Source organism: Pyrus communis, chromosome 15 (genome assembly GCF_041283825.1).
Source record: "Pyrus communis isolate YQ-2024b chromosome 15, ASM4128382v1, whole genome shotgun sequence".
In the NCBI taxonomy this organism is placed as follows: domain Eukaryota; kingdom Viridiplantae; phylum Streptophyta; class Magnoliopsida; order Rosales; family Rosaceae; genus Pyrus; species Pyrus communis.
In genome coordinates, this window is record NC_142579.1 from 32760167 (window position 1) to 32780148 (window position 19982).

The window sequence follows — 19982 nt, forward strand, 5'->3', positions numbered from 1 at the left end:
AAAGAGGAAAGAGGAGGAAAGAAAGTAAGAGATGATTGAAGGAAAGAGAAATAAGAGAGAGGTTCGGACGAGATAGAGAGGATGAGGAGTGAGAGAAAGAACCGAGATAATGAAAAGAACGGATTGGAGAAGAGACGAAAAAGGTAAAAAGAAAAAAAGAGGAGAGAGAAAGAAGAAAAGAGAGAGAGAGAGAGAGAGAGAGAGACAGATTTGGAGTGAGAGGGGATGAGGGAGAGAAAAAGAAAGGAATGAGTTTAAGTTTAGGCCAAATCAGATAAATGATCCATGTGGTCATAAGGTATTCGAAAGATAGCCCTTGTGCTAAAAAAAACTCGGATTTAAATCCTTGTGGTGTACTCCATTGGCAATTTAGTCCAAAAGTGATTTTTCCGTTAACTATCTGTTAATACATGGGTAAAATTGTACTTTGACATGTTCACTCTTCCTCGTCTCTCTGCTCTCTCTGTAATTTGAATTTTCACAAAACCAGTTATGAGAAAGCTGTCATTCAGATCGGCAGGAAGCTTTAAGATTGGCCTTTCGTTGCTTTTTACGAACAGCAAGAAAGCCGTCACTGAGATCTCTAAGTTCGATTCGGGCTTGCTGCAGCTTCAGAATGAACCTGTAGAAGAAGGTGAAATTGTTGATGATGGCGGTGGTCACGTGCCGAGAATAATGGATGAGGTTCTCAGTTTCTTCACTGAGATTTCGGTGATGCTAGACTGCTTGACCGACTTTCCTACGACACTTGACCATGGTAAAGTTGCTGAATTTCACTTCAAATTGAATGCAAGGTTTTGCCTATTTTCTTTGTGCATGTTGCTTTAATTTTCTAATGAAGTTGTGGAGAATTGAAAAGAAATCACGTTTATGGGAGGAAGCTTTGATTTGTTTCGAATAAATCGAAATTTATTCGAAAGCTGTTATGATGATTTTCGTTCGGTTTGATTTTGTGTTCTACTTTTGTAATGGTAGATACCGGAGTTGGAATCGAAGACCTCTTGATCTGTTTGTGATTGCAATACAACGATTGACAAGATAATTTGAAATAAACTGACATGACATTTGTGTTGGCAAGTTTATGCTGATTGAATTTGAATCAGACATGGTGTTGTACAAATACAAATTACAGACCTTCTTCTTATCCATACTTCTCGAACATGGTGTTGTGAAAGTACAAATTATAGACCTTGTTCTTATACATTGGACAATATAAAGACGAGAAAAAAGAAGGTGCACATACCAAAGTACAATTTTATACATGTATTGATAGATAGTTAACAGAAAAATCACATTTGGACTAAATTTGCTAACGGAGTACACCACAGGGGTTTAGATTCGAGTTTTTTTAGCACATGAGCTATCTTCCGAATACCTTATGACCACATGGATCATTTATCCGATTTGGTCTTAAGTTTAAAAACTATAAAAACTCACTTTTTATATTCTTAGAGAATATATTATATTTTTGAGTTAGTATTGAGTTCAGTTTTTTAAAATAGTCATACCAAACACGTTTTGAAGGCCTAATACTTAAAAATTATCTTTGAGTTTAAAAAGTTAAATTCAAGTAGAGTACCAAACATGCTCTTAATTACCACCGTTGAGATTCATCTAAAGGCGCAGAGATGTGATTGAACAAAAAAAAAAAAAAAAAAAATCAGGTGACGCCTACATGTGATTGACGGTTGAGAGGGCCTCGCAGAATCCAACCACCTCCTTCCTTCTTCCTCCCACCAAATGCAAATTCTCTGTGAAAGCTGAAAGCTCCAACATTTCCAAACCCCCATTGAAGAAATTATTCGATCAGGTACTGAATTTACTACCCAATATTTACTCCTGTAATATAATTTTTGCTTTCTGTTTTCCTGGCAATTGATCAAATCTAGAGAGAGAATGGTGTCTGGTAGCTGAGAAAATCTAGAGAGAGAGAGAGAGAGAGAGAGAGAGAGAGAAACTAACGGAGCTGAATTCTCCTTTCAATGATTGGATAACAATAATTACACTTTCTGTTCTCTTTCAATTGCACTCATAAGCTTCTTATTTGGGATTAAATTTCTCTGTTTTTTAATTTTTAATTTTCATGATGTTTTCACCTAATTACCTGTTGACTTTAAAAATTACAAAACCTACGTGGCGCGCAGGCCGAGTAACTAATAAACTAATTACGTCATTCGGTTGAATGCGGGGCGTGCCAACTCGTCGGCCGAGCTCGGCCGAGGAGTAAAATTTGTTGATGTCGCGTTGAGCGCGTTGTTGACTTCTTTATCTTGCGACTGCGACCGCGACCGAGGAAGGAACACTCTCGGTCTCTGGGTTCTAGAGCCTGAAGACAAGGCTATTAATTCTGCGAAGTTCACAAATCGTCGGAGTCCGATTCGGTCACTGTGATTATATTCGTAAGAGTATAAGCACGTTGAATCGAGACCAAACTATATGAACACAGGTACTCAAATGTGATGTATGTCTTGATGGTGAATGTAGTTCGGCCGTCGGAATGCCGAACTCTGAAACTCACTTGTGAGTATCCAATCATAAAATCACTCGGCGTCCAGTACGCCGAATAACGCAATTCGTAACACCTGACTATGCCGAGAGGGCTAGCAAGGTGACCTCTACCAACAAGGGTTCGAAAACCCTTCTCGGCCGAGACTTAGATAGGTAACCGGTCGGCATCGACGCAGTGCTGTTTATCCAAACTGAAGGTGTTCGCCGGGTGCCTCCACAGTGCTGTTTATCCAAACTGAAGGTGTGTCGGCAGAAAAAGAAAAGGAAAAAATCTCAAGGTATTTGAGAGGTTTTGCGCAGGGCAATTGTATGCTGAATTGAAGGTCCTTTTTTGTTGCATGATTTCTTGTATTTATAGCACCTGTTCCTTGAAACCGAATCGCGCCCTTATCTGGATTGGGACTCCTTGTCTCGTTCCAACTTTACTTCGAACAAACCCACTCCCATTAGGATTTTGAACTTTCCCCTCTTCCGAGGCTTTATTCTTCGCTGACCAGTAATCCTGGTTGCACCAGGACTTCCTTGACCTTTTTGTTTATTTGAATTATTCCTTCTTAGGATAGGACTCGACCAACCCTGCTAACTGGCCCAGAATCTATCAAGCAACCCATAGTAGTTGACATGACTTTGGGCTGAGCCCAACCGTATGCTCGGCCCAACAATATTATTTTGAGCCCAAACATTACCATGTATTGTCCTCATCGCTGAATTTTCAGGGACCCAAATGGTTGTTTGGAAACAAAGTCGTGGTGATACGTAGTCGTTCGGCTCAGAAAGATGGTAAAGCCTCAATCTTTTTTTCCTAATTTTCAATTTTATGCTCATCATTTTGATAAATTGTGGAGGAACATTAGCTGGTTATCGTCAATTTTTTGGTTTCGATACACGTTTCTTTAATACACTGAGGAGAGGGGAAAATGTTAGTGAAGGATTTAGTTAAAACAGCAGTTGACAACAACTATGGTGACAGGTTTATCACTCTAGTTTCGTGGACGATGAAGAAATTCCTAAAGCCTGTGGATGCCCTCTATTGCCTTTGAAAACCCACATAAAGGGACCTGCCCCGGTTTCAGAGCAAGGTTTTATATGTGTACAAGCACATTCATATTATTAGCTGATGATATTGTTTGATTTGGTCGTATTTTTTTGTTGTTGATACGAGGAATCTTCTTCTGCGCAGATAGAATGGATATTGTTGATGAAGCGATTACATACTTTCGTGCTAATGTTTTCTGGGAACTTTGATATTAAGAGCACCACCGATAAGCTCCTCATTTATTTGACTTTTTATATCAATGTGGCTTTGAAGCGGCTTGAGGGTTGCAGAACTTTGGCTGAAGGAACCAAGGCCATTATTAATTTGGGACTTGAAAAAGTTCCTGTTCCTGGAGAGCCGAGTTTCCCTTTCCCGGGACTTTTTCCTCTTCCTCGGTCCAGCGGGAAGCAGGTGAAGCTCTTTCTCATCTGTGCTTACATTTAGAATCATTCATATTATTTACTCTTATATGTTAGTTGATTAAGCCAATTAAAATTATAAGCTAATTGAGTTTCTCAATTGCAAACCGTGGATAAATGGAACTACGATTTAGTTTTAGATTTTAAGTTATTCTTGATGTCTTCTCCTTAAGTTCCAACTTTATGGATATCGATGAACATAAAAATCGAGTTGATTTGGAATGTTCTAGCAGTTAATGTTTCGAACAAACGCTATCAGTCTAGTCCTCGTGAACTGTCACAATACAAGGCGCCCTACCTTTGTTTGGCTGCTTGACTTGCTTTGTTTGTTTCACTTCGGTTATCAATAGATGATTGATTTTTGACCTTCTGAGATGACCTTGAGACGCCTTCATATTTCTCAGCATGCTTATCCGGTTATGGAACATGCATTTATTTATTGAACCATAGATGGTCTTGAATCGGCTGACTCGTTGCTAGACTATCAATTCCGAATAAATAAAGAAACAGACCCTCCACAGGGAATGCTTTCATCAGAGTTTCACATATTTCGCTAGGATATCTGAACTTGAATTGTTAATAACTAACACATCTATTCTTCTTTTGAGCCAATTATTGAGATAAGACAGTCGTATTGTTAGTTCTTCAGTTTAACTCTTCAGCGTGACATACCGTCAGTTCCATGTAGAACATTCATTGCATCTTCCATACATGAATCTCGGTTTTCTTTTCTCCCTTTAAACTTGATGCTACACTATCAATTCTTCTTAAAAGTAATTTTCATCTGCCCGCTTCAGACGCTAAATATATACATACACGTACACGTACACGTACACATACACATTATCTTATATTTCAAAGTATTGAATGGCTGCAGAATTGCTGAGGAATTATTTGAAGCAGATACGGGAGGAAGCAAGCGGGAGATTATTGAGCGTTGCTTACTGTTGTGGATTCTGAACAGGCAGTAGTCTAGTGATGTTGAGCCACCAGATTACCTTGCACATCGGAGACACCTCTTTCCGAAACCTACAGTGTATTCTTTCTCTTCCTCTTTCTACAGAGCCCTGTATGCGAATAAAATACCGATTTTTCTATCTACAATTAGTTATCTGACTACAGTAACTCATATACTTACGGAGGACCACGTAATTCGTACATCTACACACGGACTAGTGATGACGTGGTTCTCTGTATTGAGACAAGGTTCTTCTCAAGGGTTATAACACCGACTAAGGGTGGATGGATTCAATTGTTTACTAGAGAAGGAAAACAACATGATTTTGTAGTAATGATTTGGGATTAAATTTGTATGGACAAATAGAAACATGAGCTAATGGGTGAAATCATAGTCCCAACTCCCAAGCAATCCATAGTTTTATGGTCCAATCCCATGATTGTGAGCCAACGAAATGATTGGGTCTGTTTGGTGGCTCTGCCAACTTTTTGAGACAAGAGAATCAAAGAATGCTGTTATGCTCGTAATAATTAAGAGAGAGAGAATCGAATGGGAGACCTCGACGTTTGGAGAAAGGGCTCTTAATCGAGGTATAAACCCTTTATCCAAACGCTATGTACGACAATTATAAAAACAAATGTTAAACACTGATCAAATGAATCAGAACCGACCAAAACTTATAATCCGGAAAATGGTTTTGCTCACCAAAGTTGAGAAATTTTTCAGTGTGACTGGTATACGCGGTGGTACATCACGTGTCACTATATAAATTATGGGATATACATGTTAAAAAGTTAATAACTTAAAAAATAAAATTTTCCACCACTTATATAAAAACACATAGTGTACTTTCCGTGTTCTGGTCACAATGAAAATTTTCTCCTTACTTATTATTTATTGTGATAGTGAGCATCACCACTAGTTTACGATGGTTAAGAAAATGTACCAAGTAACATGATATTCATTTACAACATAAAAATTATTGAAATGATTCGAACTTGAGACCTCTGCTACCATACGGAGAGATTTTAGCCAAAATTATTGATTTTCTTCATTTTCTTAATTTTCTTCATTTTCGTCAACTTGTAGACCGAAGAAGCTGAGCGGACTACACTTACAACACACAGAGCCAGCGGTACTCATCACACTCCCAGGTCTCTCACTCCCATTCCCTTCAATCTCAGCCGTTGATCTCTTCCCCCATCCATGAACCATATGTCCTTTAACCTTAGGGTTTCCACCATCAATTTCACCCCAATCTCCGCCACCGCCACCATCATCGCCGTCCATGTCGTCGATGGCCAAGATCACTCACCCCCGCCAACAGATCAACGGCGAGATTCTGCCTCAGCCCTGTCCTCACCTTGCCGAGTTCCTCTCCAACAATGGCTCCAAGCCCTTCCGGGCCTTGCAGGACTGTCTACGGGTCAAGCCGCCGGGTGGCCGCGCATCTATCCGCCGCGATCCCAAGGAGGTCCCGCGCTGTGGCGCGTGCGGGGAGTCCGCGCGTCCCAGACTCTATGCGTGCATCACGTGCGCTGCCGTCCACTGTCATGTGCCATCCGGACCATCCCACGCTGCGGCTCACGCCTTCTCGATGCCTCCCGGTCACGAGATCGCCGTGGACGTTGACCGAGCGGAGCTCTTCTGCTGCGCGTGTAGAGACCAAGTCTACGATCGCGACTTCGACGCCGCAGTCGTCCTTGCTCAGACCGCCGCTTCGACGCTGGCCTCCTCAGCCACGTCAGCAGTCCAGCAGTACGCGCCGGAGAATCTCCGGAAGCGACGCCGTATCGACTACAAGCCGTGGATACCGAATCCGAGAGAGCAATACTTGGTGGGGAAGAATTCCAGTCCCCTAAACGGCGACGTCTCCGATTTGCCTTGGGGATTGCGCGGGCTCAACAATTTGGGGAACACGTGCTTTATGAACTCGGTTCTGCAGGCATTGCTCCATACGCCGCCGTTGCGGAACTACTTCCTCAGCGACCGGCATAACCGCTACTTCTGCCAGAAGAAGAGCAATGCCGATAACGCCGCCAAGAAAACTGCCGCCAATACTATTGATGGTGGCGGGAACAAGAGCGCTGCGCGCGTGTGCTTGGCCTGCGACATGGACGCCACGTTTTCTGCGGTTTTTTCGGGGGAGCGGACGCCTTATAGCCCCGCAAAGTTCTTGTACAGGTTTGTAATCTGTACAAATCGCATTTTAATCACAATGTAGGTGGTCAGGGGTGCAGGGATGGCGAAAATATTGTTTGATTTTTCGGGTTTTTGCTGATCTGTTGTTGTGGTAATGCCGTAGTTGGTGGCAGTACGCCGCGAATTTGGCGAGTTATGAGCAGCAGGACGCGCATGAGTTCTTCATTTCTATGCTTGATGGGATTCATGAGAAGGTGGATAAGGATCGGCGGAAACCCGAGAGCCAAGGTTAATTCTTTCTCAATCCGAAACTTGTATCTGTTAATTTTCATGTTGTGTTTTATGTGCATGCTACTTGAAATTCATGGGGACATCATAAGATACAATTACTAAAGAATAAAATTTTATTGTGTCTTGTTTCTGAATGTATATATGGAATTTGAATCAGTAGGGCCCTTTGTGCTTAATTTCTTTCTGGAAGCTCCTATACTTGAAACCGCATTGGATTTTGTACAAGTTGATCATTTTTTGAGAGCTTTTGAAGTTCATCAAATATTGAAATTTCTGGATAGAATCCTGCCTCAGTCATAGAGTAATATAAATTGGCAAATTGCTAATTTGGGAAAAAAATGAAGATTTTATTGAATTATCAAGTTTTACTCTTGGACCCAACTCTCTGTAGCTCCTCAGAGATATTGTTATCTCGGGAAATTGTTAGCTTTGGTTTAGCACATTTCGTAAGTCGTAATCGCTTTTCGTTGGCCAGCTTAGAATTTAATTTAATATCGTGTCTAGTGTATTTGTGGCCGCATAGTGGTAAACTAGTGTTGCGAACCCTGTGATGGGTTAAGAGAGCTTCCCGTAATACTATTTTCTTATATCAGAAAATGAGCTGATGGGCTTTACAAGATGGGAGTGTGAAAAATTAGGTGCTATGGCAATATTGCAAGACGACTAACTTAAGAGTTCCTAATGAGCAGTTGACTTCCCCAACATCTGTATTTTTCTCGTTTTCTTTAAACTAAGGTGACTTTAACATGTAAATGCAGGGTGTGGGTTTAGGTATCTTGCTTGTTGCCTAGGGAGTTGACAAGTGCTGAAAGATTTAGGGCTAATTTTCAACCTCTACCCGCTGGCTTGATGGCATTATCAGCTTCACCCAGTAAGTCAACTTTCATTTAGCTGTCTTGGGTTTATCTACCTGGGGAGATCTCGTATTTTATAGTCCTCAATTAACTCAACCTTTGTGCCATGTTTAGGGTCTGATTACAACAATGACCCCATACCCAGAAAATTGCAAGATTCTTCTCTTAGGTTCGCAGCCAGCAAACGTTCTCATCACTCCTGTGGGTGCTCCAATTCAAACTTTTCTTGCATCATCAGCCATCTTGTTGCTTTCTACCTACTTCTTGGCATCAGACTTTAACTACCTTTTCTTATCGCCTTGGAAACTGGGTATTTTCCATTGTCGTTGGAAACTGGGCATTTTCCCTTGTCATTCAACTTCCCTATAGTTCTGAGGAGTGAGGAGGTGCATTTTCCTAAAATTTTTGTCAATGATATAACTGGATGATTGAGTAGCTGACTTATATGGGACATATAGGATAGCTGACTAATCTGGGACATATAGGATAGCTGACTAATCTGGGACATATAGGATATAGAGGCTGCACATGATCAATAAAGCTTTTGTTGTAACTGTTATGTTAATGTTTGTCCGTTAGAGATGGATTCCAAGGCATTCTTTCTAGTGTTTCCAGACATTGAATTGTTTGATATTTGTCTTGACGTGGATCTTCACCTGTATTTGCGTGTACTTAATGAAAAAAAAGTCGCTGATAAATTTTCATTTCTTTTGTAGTGCAGGCAATGGAGACTGTTGTGTTGCTCATAGAGTTTTTTCTGGTATCTTGCGATCTGATGTCATGTGTATGGCCTGTGGTTTTACGTCTACAACATATGACCCATGTGTGGACATCTCATTAGATTTGGAACCTAACCAAGGAGGTTCTGCAAAGACTGGGTCCACAAAGTCAAGTTATTCTTGCTATGGCGAGGCAGATTGCATGAATTCCAGCCAAAACTGTGGGGTTTCTACCCTTATGGGATGCTTGGACCGCTTTACAAGACCTGAGAGATTGGGCTCTGACCAGAAATTTTTTTGCCAGCAGTGTCAGGTGAGGCAGGAGTCTCTCAAGCAAATGTCCATAAGAAAGCTTCCTTTGGTTTCATGCTTCCACATCAAGCGATTTGAACATTCTTCGGTGAGGAAAATGTCAAGGAAGGTTGACCGTTATTTGCAGTTCCCATTTTCGCTTGACATGGCTCCTTATCTCTCTTCTTCCATCTTGAGGAGCCGATTTGGAAATAGGATTTTGCCTTTTGATGGGGACAAGCCAGATGCATCAAATGACTTATGTTCAGAGTTTGAGTTGTTTGCTGTCGTCACTCACACAGGCAAGCTAGATGCAGGCCATTATGTGACTTACTTGCGATTGAGTAATCAGTGGTACAAGTGCGATGATGCTTGGATCACCCAAGTTAATGAGAACATTGTGAGGGCGGCACAGGGCTACATGATGTTCTATGTACAGAAAATGCTTTTTTACAAGGCAAGTGAGAAACCGAGTCCTACATGATCTTCTGGCCAGAAAAGTGAGCGATGAATTTTTGTTGCGTGAGATGAAAGATGGAAAAAAAGGAGAAAGGTATGAAAATTCATGGTTCGGTTTTGTTTGCTGGATAATATATGTTATCTAGCCGCTTTTGTCATTGGTTAAAGAAGTCAAGCAGCTCTCTACGTGCTCAGAGCTCACCGAGGATGAGGAAGAGGACGAACTCTCAGATGGAGCGTTTTGAGCCTGAATTTTTGGGGCAGCCTTGCATTTGGGAAAGTATTTAATTCATAAGGGTTGATATTGGTTTCTGATATGAATCCTGTTTCCAGGTATTGGTGATGGTTGATTCTTTTCTCATGAATCTTCTTTCATTCACAGATGTTGCAATGCCTACTGTTGACTAATATCAATGTCTAAATCAGCAAATCTCATCTTAATTGCATATATTTATTGATATTTTTATTTGGAATTTTACTGTGAATTTTTCTGTGCCCTATTCTCTTGTAGCAACTTATCTAATCTAATGCGACAAAATGCGGTTGAATAAAGGTAGTGATTTTCCCTCTTGTTTTCTCCTTATGCACTTCTTTAAGTTCTGCCATTGGATTTTCGTTTGATTTATTCAATCTAAAGTCTGAGACGGAGAGTGGTGCATGGGCAGAAAACGGATTGCAAAAATTGCTCCGCTTGACTCTTTTTTTGGAACAAAATTCGCCACTTGAAAATTAAGAAAACTTGTGAACTTACCTTTTGGTTGGTAACGTGAGTCTACTCAATTTCCTCACAACGGGCTTTCAATCATGTGATACGAGACTTTAAATCTCCCACATGTGTGTGTGTCTATACTAGCGCCACTTGTCAGGTAACTTTAGTCCCAAGTTTCTTCCCCTCATAACCCTCTACGGTGGAGGCTCTACCAGAGTTGGGCTCGGGGGAATTGAACAGGCTGAATTGAAGATGGGTTGGGTTTGAAAATTAAACATTGTTGGACCTTTCAAACTCATCATACGACCCAACAAATTTCAGACTCCCAAACTCGCGGGAGTTGAGTGGGGACCCAACAGCATGGCCCCACCATATAAATCCAAAGGATCCGAATTCAAAACAAATCTGAGCCACAAACCCAATCCGTTCCGTGGCGCAAAAATGCCCCTACGACGCAGCACCAGTAGCTCGCTTCCTCCTCCTCCAATATTTACACAAGACAAGTTGAAATTTTCTACCTTTTAGTCACGGACGAGAGACGGATAGATACGCACTGAAATGGCGAAGCTCACGCTCAGAGCCGAGAGCTCCTCTTGCCTATTTTCACACAGCACGGGCTCGCAGCCGTCGTCGTTCACGTCCACGCTCGGACGGCGTAGTTTGCTTCGGTTCCCTCCGAAGCATAATTTGGAGTTCAGAGTGTTTTGCAGCATTAAGGAGAAGGAAAACGTCACTGAAACTAAGAGGGTCAATGGGTTGCCGGTGGATAAGCTCCAACGGGCGGGTTCGGGGTCTGGGTCGGATTCTGAGGGTGAATCGGGTCAGGAGAGCGGCTCTGGGGAAGTGGGTTTTGATTGGGGTTGGCCGCCATGGAAGAACGTGCCTCAGAGGTACAAACTCATTGGGACTACCTCGCTTGCGTTTGTTATCTGCAATATGGATAAGGTAAGTCCTGTTGCTCTGCTAGCTGTGTTGTTATTTCTCGCTTAGGCATTTCATCGAACAAGTTCTAGGCATGAAATTTTAGATTGAACATTGATTCACTTCTGGTTGAAAAGGATAGATATTTACTGCATAAATGCAATTGGACGTAGTTTTGGGTTGTGGGGTTACTGCATTTTGATTTTAAACGAATCAAGTTTGCTTCTTTTGCATGTGGGATTGATTAAGTTCGATTTTTGGGTGTTTGGTTGACAGGTGAACTTGAGTATTGCTATAATTCCGATGTCCCACCAGTTTGGATGGAGTTCATCCGAGGCGGGATTGGTTCAATCCTCGTTCTTTTGGGGGTATGCATTGAGTCAGTTGCCTGGGGGCTGGCTTGCCAAGATATTTGGTGGGAGGTTTGTTTTTTAAAAGCTCATTACAAGTTTTTAGCTTGTTACTTGTTTATTTATACTTAGAACTATGCACCATTGTTCAATCATGCTACAATTATTCTGTGTGCTATAACTAGGAGCATTTTACAAAATGTTTGTTCACTGATGCCACTACATTATATGCCATTCTCATCTATCGTTTTCTTCCAATGCAGAAAAGTTCTTGAGTTTGGAGTATTAACTTGGTCTTTGGCTACGGCACTTGTACCTCTTGTTGCTGGATTTACACCTGGTTTAGTTTTGTCAAGAATTTTGGTACACTCATCTACCACATATTCTATTTTCTACAGATTCTTGTAATTCAGTTCAACTTTGTTTGGCCTTTTGTTTTCGTGTTTGATTCCTGTCCTATTTTTGGCTTGAGTGTCAAAAATGTGTTACTTACTGAGAGCTCTTTTCTTTGAAGTACAGGTAGGTATTGGAGAAGGCGTTTCCCCGTCCGCTGCAACGGACCTTATTGCCAGGCATGTATGACATTCTTATGTTTGATTTGGTCCATCATAGATTCCTAGGTGTTGTTCATCGAAACATACTTTTGTTCAAATTCAGGTTGTCTAGTGGGTTCAAATTCAGGTTGTCTAGTGGATTCAATTTCTTTATATTTAAGAACCTTAATAATCTTTTACCTAATGCAGGACAATACCTTTGGAAGAGCGGTCACGGGCTGTAGCATTTGTCTTCGGTGGTCTGAGTGTAGGAAGTGTTGCAGGGTATGTTGAATGGGTTTTTGAAGATTTTTGTTTCTTTTTCAGAAATGAAAAGGGAAAATTTGAATCAGAGTACAATATGAGGACGTTTTAATTTTTGGTGTCATCATAAAGAAGAGTTTGGTTTTCTTATGTCTGTATATTCATTGTGTACTCAGCGTTCATTGATAGCCATTTGTAACATTGGACTTCTTGCAGGTTTCTTCTGGCTCCTCCCCTTATCCAAAATCTTGGCTGGGAATCTGTTTTTTACATATTTTCCTTTTTGGGGATTGCTTGGTAAGTAGCTGTCTCAGACACTCAGAATTAGGGGTCTCCCTTTTTTTTTTGTGAAGAATTAATTCACTTAACTTGTTCCGGTCAATGTGAAAACTTATTTATTTGTTATCAATATGCCATGAAAGAAAACAATGTTCTTTTTCCTTTTTTGCGTTTTCTGCCCAGTACTAACCTTCCATCTTAATTTATTAGAAAGGAACTTACCTGGTCAATTAATCGTTAATAGCTCTCTTCTTGTCTCTTTTTCTTTTCGAAAAGAATAAAAAATAAAATGTTATTGTGGAACACTGAAGTCTGGCTATATATGCTCATGTTGTTTCCCTATATATCTATCTTGAAGGTATCTGGGATTTCAGTTTCTTGAAGGACAAGCCTCATGGGTTGGTGAATCAATTCCACGTGAGCATTTAATCCCTTCTCCATTATCCTTGTTTATTTGGGCAAGGCTTATATTTGTTCCTGTAAAAATGTGCAATTGATTACTTATCCGAAGGTAAAGTTGACTAGAAGTCAATTTAGTATTAAGGACCTGTTTCTTGGAGTAACCAATGCCATCTGGTCATCATCTTTTTTGTTAAAGAAAAACTGTTTGGTTTGGGAATTATGAGAAAGCTTCATAATACTCATTTATTTTTCTACTTAATGAGCATTTAATACTTGGTAAAGGCTCCACAGCCACTGTTGCTTCTGCCTGTCATTTTGCGTTGTAGTTTCTTCACTACTTTGTCTCTCTTTATGATGCAACGAGTACCATTTTGCTAATGTATCAGCAATCACAATTGTTGCCACAGTTACAATGATCATTACCATTTACAAAGATATATACACGATTCTATCACTGTATATTCCTCTTTCATTCATTGCGAATTTGTCACAATGCATAAAGTTGACTCCAAGACTATTTATTTGTGCAATGTTTCACAAGAAAATTTGTCCTATATCTTCATAATGAGTTGTCAATACTTCAATTCATGGATAGTGTGGTAACGATACCAGATGCTGTTGGCAAGATCAAAATTCAAGGGTGTTATTTTCACGTGCTACATTTCTTGCATAGTGATGATTCTTTTTATTCATTTAAAAATACTTGATAGGGTCCCAATCAACGGATGTGAAGAAAACATGGAGTACCGAAGAATTAGGTGACTCTTTGAAGGTGTGATTCTTTTTTGTGTTGTATATGTGTGACTTGGGGCAATGCTGGTGATAGCCAGGCTATGTTCTGAATATGACAATTGAGTGACGAATGTTAAACTTTATTGTTGTTTAGACTAATCCAGAAGATAACTGCAACTTTTTGATTTACATCATTGCTTTTAAGTTTTATCATAGTTTACATCTTATCGTAACGTGTAGCGATTACTGTATACGACTTTGGTTTCTTACTTGCTTCTATTTAGTAGGGTGTACCATGGAAAGCATTTTTCCAAAGCCAAGCTGTATGGGCAATGATATATGCTCATTTTTGTGGAAGCTGGGGTCATTATACTTGCCTAGCATGGCTTCCCACCTATTTTAGGTAATTCATGCAGACTTTCACATTGTATAATGATAGGGAGGTATGATTTGTACTTTATTCGTCTATTTAACTAATGTAAGTTGTGACGGCACTTGCCAACAATTGTGACCATAACTTGGTCTAGGAAATAGAAGGAAAACGAAAGGTGCTGGATTAACTTAAGGTCATTTATAAGTTATCTAATCTTTTATTGAAAAGTATGTTTACAAGGACTTGGTATCTGAGGTAAGTATATTATTTTCTATACAGTGAGGAGCTGAACCTGAATTTGACAGAAGCTGCATGGGTAAGTCTAAAAAGTCCACCGCTTTTTGGTTCTTAGCATTCAAGATAGAATTACCAACTTCAGCCTGCAATATCTTATACCACACTTATTAATTCTCTACGAATTTGCCCATCAAAGCATTAGATTTCTGCATAAGGTATTATCAATTTATAGTAAAGTTATTCAGTTGTCTGATATCGGGATTTTTGTTCGTTTCAGGTCTCTATCCTTCCTCCATTGGCTTCAATCTTTGTGACTAGCATTGCATCACAATTTGCTGATAGCTTGATTTCTAGTGGAGTTCAAACCACTACAGTAAGCATATTTTAGATCGAGCTACTCTGTTGTACTTTATCAAGTCAGAAAACTCCATCGTGATGAAATTTTTAGGTTTTTCCAACAGAAGATGAAAAACAACCTCAACAGTTTTCTCAAGTTTATGGATGTACTTCCTTTTGCTTGTTTATTTAATTGCTATTTACCCTGGAATACATAATAAACTTGTTACTTTCATATTTTAGTTTTGAATAATAAGTTTATGGCTTCCATTATCATTCCTTAACTCGCCGGTAAGTATTGACTATTTTATTAGGGTAATGTTTACACTGAGATTCACTCTTAATGTTTCTGATTCCCTTATTTTGTACATGTAGGTCCGAAAAATTTGCCAAACAATTGCCTTTTTATCTCCTGCAGCTTGCATGACTCTTTCCTCTGTTGATCTAGGATTGCCCCATTGGGAAGTTGTCGGAATTCTCACTGGTGGTTTAGCCCTCTCAAGCTTTGCGTTGTCAGGTACAGAGCAATCGAAATTGAGACTTGATTGTCTATGATGGTGAATACAATGATTTAATCTCTTACGCTGTACCCTTAATGTAATAATCAAATGTGCAGGATTGTATTGTACCCATCAAGACATGTCACCCGAATACGCAAGCATACTCTTGGTATGTAAATTTACAAGAACCGTGATTTGTATTTATGTTCTGGAAGATGCTATGGAGCATCCTCTTTTTATTTATGATCCACCTCCTCCATTCACTTGGTTACAATTCAACTTTAAATATCATTTCCACATCGTATGCATCATCGGTGTGAAGGGTGGGTGGTGGAAGTTTGTATCTTTTCATCTATAGTCATGCATGATTCCATTCAGTGGTCTGACTCATCTAGGTAGTGCTTTTCTTGGCCAATTATTGACGTAAACTTACTCATGAGTCGTGATACTAAGAGCTGTATACACTGCAACTACTTTTGGACGTGATATACATGGATGTCACCAAAAACCATGTCCATGCATTTTCTTAAAATCAAATATACCCAGATTCTTATAAATTCGGTTGATGTGACGGATTCTAATTTTCCACTCAGGGTATTACCAACACTGTTGGGGCGGTACCTGGAATAATAGGTGTTGCCCTCACTGGTTTTCTTCTTGATTCAACTCATTCATGGAGTGTAAGTATTCTCTGTTAGTGCACGTTAACCCTTTCCTACTTTCAATAGCTTACATCCTCCCGATTAGTTCGTGGTAACTAATTCACTTGCGTGTTATGCAGATATCATTGTTCATTCCATCAATATTTTTCTACCTGACTGGTACAGTCGTTTGGTTGGCGTTTGCCAGCAGTAAGCCTCAAACCTTTTCGAAGAGAGACTGACCTTTTTTTTAGTTCGGTCTATTTCTCTTGAATGAAGTTTCCAAACAGTGGGAATCTTCATTCAATGTACAACTAGTGTCACCTGTGTTCGGAAATTAGCTTAATATTCGCCGTTATGTTCATTCTGTACATCTAGAAGGCAAAGCTACCACACATGTATATGTAATCTTTCATGCGATACACATTTTTGTTGTAATCTCCAATAAGTGTTCTTGGTTAGCCCCCAAACGACGACAGGTGAAATCTGATATTGTACAGCTGTTTTCACAGTTCACAACTTCACATTGAATAAATATGTTTCGAAAGGTAGGAAGTTTTTGTCAACATTTGATCACCATTTAGTTTGCACCACTTGGGGTTTGAGATGATGGATAATTAGATTCTTTGATGGTCCTTGCATTGCACATCAATCACCATGTCCTTCAGGAACTTCGAATTGGTTCCGATATTTGGCGAGCGGGGATCCAAACACAGGACTTCAGGTGCAAAAGTAACCACTTAGCCGCTTTAAGAATAGAACAGTATAAAGATTGAGGATGAAAATTGAATTGTATTCTCTCTTATTGAAACAATGTTAAAAATTACACTTTAAGCATTGCCTACCTGCAAGCAGGGGGGACTACGTATGGTATGTGAGCAAATACAATCGAGGACGGACCGACCAAAATTGGTTCTGATGCATTTACATATACAGGGTTTAAGCTAGGTATGGTCCCGGATGAATCTACGCGCAAAGCGTTTCCATTGAGCAGCATGGTTTGGCTTTGTATATTTCCGTCCTTCGCTGTTAGATGGTATTCTTCTCTTTCTGTTGAACTTCTGAGACCCTGATGGAGCTTGGCCACATGTGATCTATGAAGCTTGTGTGATTTGTGTTTATGTCGCAGCGTCCAGGTAGTGTTGAAGGCAACTCTGGCCTCGATGGCGGTGGTATTGTGAAGGTTGATCAGTAGTACCGTAATCCCTTTCTGTAAGATGAAATCGTAATTAGCTCAGAAAAACAAGGAATGCTGGTTGCTGTCTTTCATGGTAGTGAAATTGTGGTTAAGACATACAGATTGTTTTGCGCAGTGTGCGTAAGCGCGTATCTTTTTCGGTCCAGAGAAGCTCGTTGCTAGTACGTTTCTTCCCATCAACCGATGCCAAAGAAGAGCGCTGGTATGGAGAAAGCCAGCATAAAGCAGCAGGTGTGTTAAAACGATGTCTGAATTCGGCTTCGAAAGTGATTAAGATCAGTATGTGATTACCTGTAATAGTCGGGATTAGGTTCGAAGGTGGTAGTATTCAGTAAACCATAGTTTCCACCGATCAATGTCTGTCTGCAGTAGGTTTTTGTGTCGTATGTTGCTGACATTCCGAGCTGATCCAAATACCTGTTTGAAGCATCGAAGTTATGATTCTTGCTAGAGATTAAACACAGGAGAACGAAAGAAGATGCCTTAGATGCTGTGACCAATTTACCAGAAACTATATACAAATGTATTGGAGACAAGATGGCGGCCGCTGTTGTAAGCGCCTCCTGCTTCCCCAACCCATGCAGCTGCCGAAGTTGTAGAACCCCTTAGGATGCCGTGGAGGTTTCTGAATGTGCTAGAAATACCGTCAAGAACAGATGGATCGAGAATCTTTTCAATAAGGTGTTTATCAACCCCTAAGAACACAAGCAAAGATTTCTTATATCAGTTAGGAAGTTGCGAATTAAACCGATAAACAGGACTTTTCGCTATGTGTTTGTTCAATCAGTTATACCTGGCCCTAGATTATATATATGATGAGTGACAACGTCTAGGGATGTGGTGGTTTTATCTATGTAGTCTTTGAACCACTTGGCATCGAAAAATCCTCCCGGAGATAGGATTAGTGGCTTTGGTTCGACGCCCTTGTAGATGTCTTGTACTATCTTTTGCAGAGCAGTTGTATCGGATACATACTGACTTGCCGAGATTGTTGTTCCGATTCCATGTCCACACAATTCATTCCCTGAACAAGCATTAAAACTCCTTCAGTTTCTATACACAAGTACATTATAACTTACGTGATGTTTAAGGACATTTTGGTGCGAAATGCGCTCTTACCGAGCTCCCAACCATGAACTGTGTAGTTGTTTTTGACGTTGTAACGGATGAAAGACTCCGAATTGGTGTAGTCCCAAGCTCCAGTTGCAGTACCGTTCGAATTAATTGTTCTTCCGGTGAGAGCATTTAACCCGAAGATAATCTTAGCCCTGAAGAAATCGTTCGTCGGATGATGTCAGTTGCTCTTGTTTTAAAAAATCTAAACTTTAATGAAGAAGCACAGGGAAGAGAGATTATAATTGTTACCCGGCTTTCTGAAAAAAAGAGCTTAATTCATCCCATCTCCTCATGGGCAAGCAGCCCTGAGTGAAACCAAACATCTCAGAAGTGCTATTTCGAAAAGCATTACAGCTTTGCTTGTTGTCTGGTGTAGCATATATCACCTTATCTTGCAATGTGCCGCCCAGTCTAAGTTTCAACGGTGAGAAAGCTGCACAATTAGCAAAGAATTAAGTAAGTTTTTAGGCTCTTAATTTTAACTGCCGGATAGAAACCCGAGTTTTTCTAATGGAATCAAGAAATTCCTACCCTTTATAGCATTTAACAAGATAGTGTTCTTCAGATCCTGCACAACAATTATCATACAAATATCAGAAAGCATTACAAATGCTAAAAGTATGAACAAGAACAAAAAAGAAAGAGAGATTTCGGATATTTTGAATTGTACATTCATAAGAAAAGTTAAATTTGAAGACTTAAGGATCAGTTTAATTGTGAAAACCCCGGAAAACAATCTGTTTCAATAAAACAGTATTCCAAAAAGATTTATGATTTCTGATTATTTACAAATCTAAAGAAAAACATATGAATGTGTAGACGTTTCTAGAGAGAGAAATATTATGTATATGTGTATGTATGTATATGTGTGTGTATATATACCAGATTGAGGAGAGAAGCACGACCCCAGCTGCATGTGCCATAGTCACATTTCTCAGGAGGCCACCAATCAAGAGTTGCACAAATAAAATCGTCGTCAATTTTCCCAATGGCATCTCTGCCATTGATGCGGACTGTGCCTTCCACACTTCCTCCTCCAAAACCAACCTTTGCATTTACGGAACAAACCAAGAAACCAAAAAAAACCCAGAAAATAAATCCCATTTGCCAGATATCAGAACCCATCTGCAACAAGATCTCTCTCTCTCTCCCCCTCCCTCCCTCCCTCCCTCCAAGTTTTTCTCAAGTTCTGTGTGTTTATATATATATGAAGGATGAGGAGGAACCCATGAAAGAAAAAAATGAAAGCTGAGATCTCTGAAAATTTGCCAAAAGTGAAGGTGTTTTGTAACAAGTGGGATGTGGGAGGAGAGAGAGAGATAAATTAACAGTTCAAAGCGAATTCTCTGCAATTTTGATATAATTGTGTTGCGGAGAGAGAGAGAGAGAGAGAGAGAGAGAGGGAGGGAGATTAAAAAAAGGCATGCAAATAATACATACAAAAAACTACTGGGAAAACACGTGAAGAGAAATCTACTACTCCACGGCATTGGTCACCTTCCTCCCTGACTATACCCTATATATGTGGACCATTGTCGTTATTATTTATTAGTCTTGTACCATGGAAAATACTTGGTCACGGGTCGTTCTTTTTTACAGATAAATCATATTTTTTTGCATGATTTTAGCACGTCTTTTTACATTAGTGTCAATATGTGATTTGCATGCAAACGTAAATATAAAGACGTAATAATCAAGTATGTGCTCAAGGTTA

The 19982-nt window shown here is 40.0% G+C and overlaps 3 protein-coding genes and 1 long non-coding RNA gene across 4 annotated transcripts; 3 read left to right on the top strand and 1 right to left on the bottom strand.

Annotated features, from left to right (window-relative positions):
- Window positions 1-1697: 1697 nt before the first annotated feature.
- On the top strand, window positions 1698-5058 carry LOC137720069 (uncharacterized). The gene is made up of 5 exons (XR_011066461.2): window positions 1698-1810; window positions 3225-3288; window positions 3479-3587; window positions 3689-3955; window positions 4841-5058. It is a non-coding gene; the product is annotated as an uncharacterized LOC137720069 (long non-coding RNA).
- An 830-nt stretch (window positions 5059-5888) lies between these two features.
- LOC137743517 (ubiquitin C-terminal hydrolase 22) lies at window positions 5889-10143 on the top strand. The gene is made up of 3 exons (XM_068483429.2): window positions 5889-7105; window positions 7227-7351; window positions 8930-10143. The coding sequence occupies exons 1-3, from the start codon at window positions 6210-6212 to the stop codon at window positions 9700-9702; spliced, it is 1794 nt and encodes a 597-aa protein (XP_068339530.1). The 5' UTR covers window positions 5889-6209; the 3' UTR covers window positions 9703-10143.
- Window positions 10144-10793: 650 nt separating this feature from the next.
- On the top strand, window positions 10794-16520 carry LOC137737148 (putative anion transporter 6, chloroplastic). Its single transcript, XM_068476543.2, has 15 exons — window positions 10794-11331; window positions 11584-11729; window positions 11921-12020; window positions 12177-12229; window positions 12401-12475; window positions 12671-12751; window positions 13092-13150; window positions 13846-13907; window positions 14155-14270; window positions 14520-14556; window positions 14755-14850; window positions 15189-15330; window positions 15430-15482; window positions 15907-15993; window positions 16095-16520. Exons 1-15 carry the CDS (start codon window positions 10945-10947, stop codon window positions 16194-16196), a joined length of 1596 nt encoding a protein of 531 aa, XP_068332644.1. The 5' UTR covers window positions 10794-10944; the 3' UTR covers window positions 16197-16520.
- Window positions 16521-16733: 213 nt separating this feature from the next.
- Window positions 16734-19695, bottom strand: LOC137737140 (heparanase-like protein 3). The gene is made up of 9 exons (XM_068476532.2): window positions 19151-19695; window positions 18800-18836; window positions 18518-18701; window positions 18272-18420; window positions 17946-18176; window positions 17658-17847; window positions 17444-17569; window positions 17252-17351; window positions 16734-17164 (listed from the first exon to the last, which is right to left on the bottom strand). The coding sequence occupies exons 1-9, from the start codon at window positions 19391-19393 to the stop codon at window positions 16796-16798; spliced, it is 1629 nt and encodes a 542-aa protein (XP_068332633.1). The 5' UTR covers window positions 19394-19695; the 3' UTR covers window positions 16734-16795.
- Between the last annotated feature and the right edge of the window lie 287 nt (window positions 19696-19982).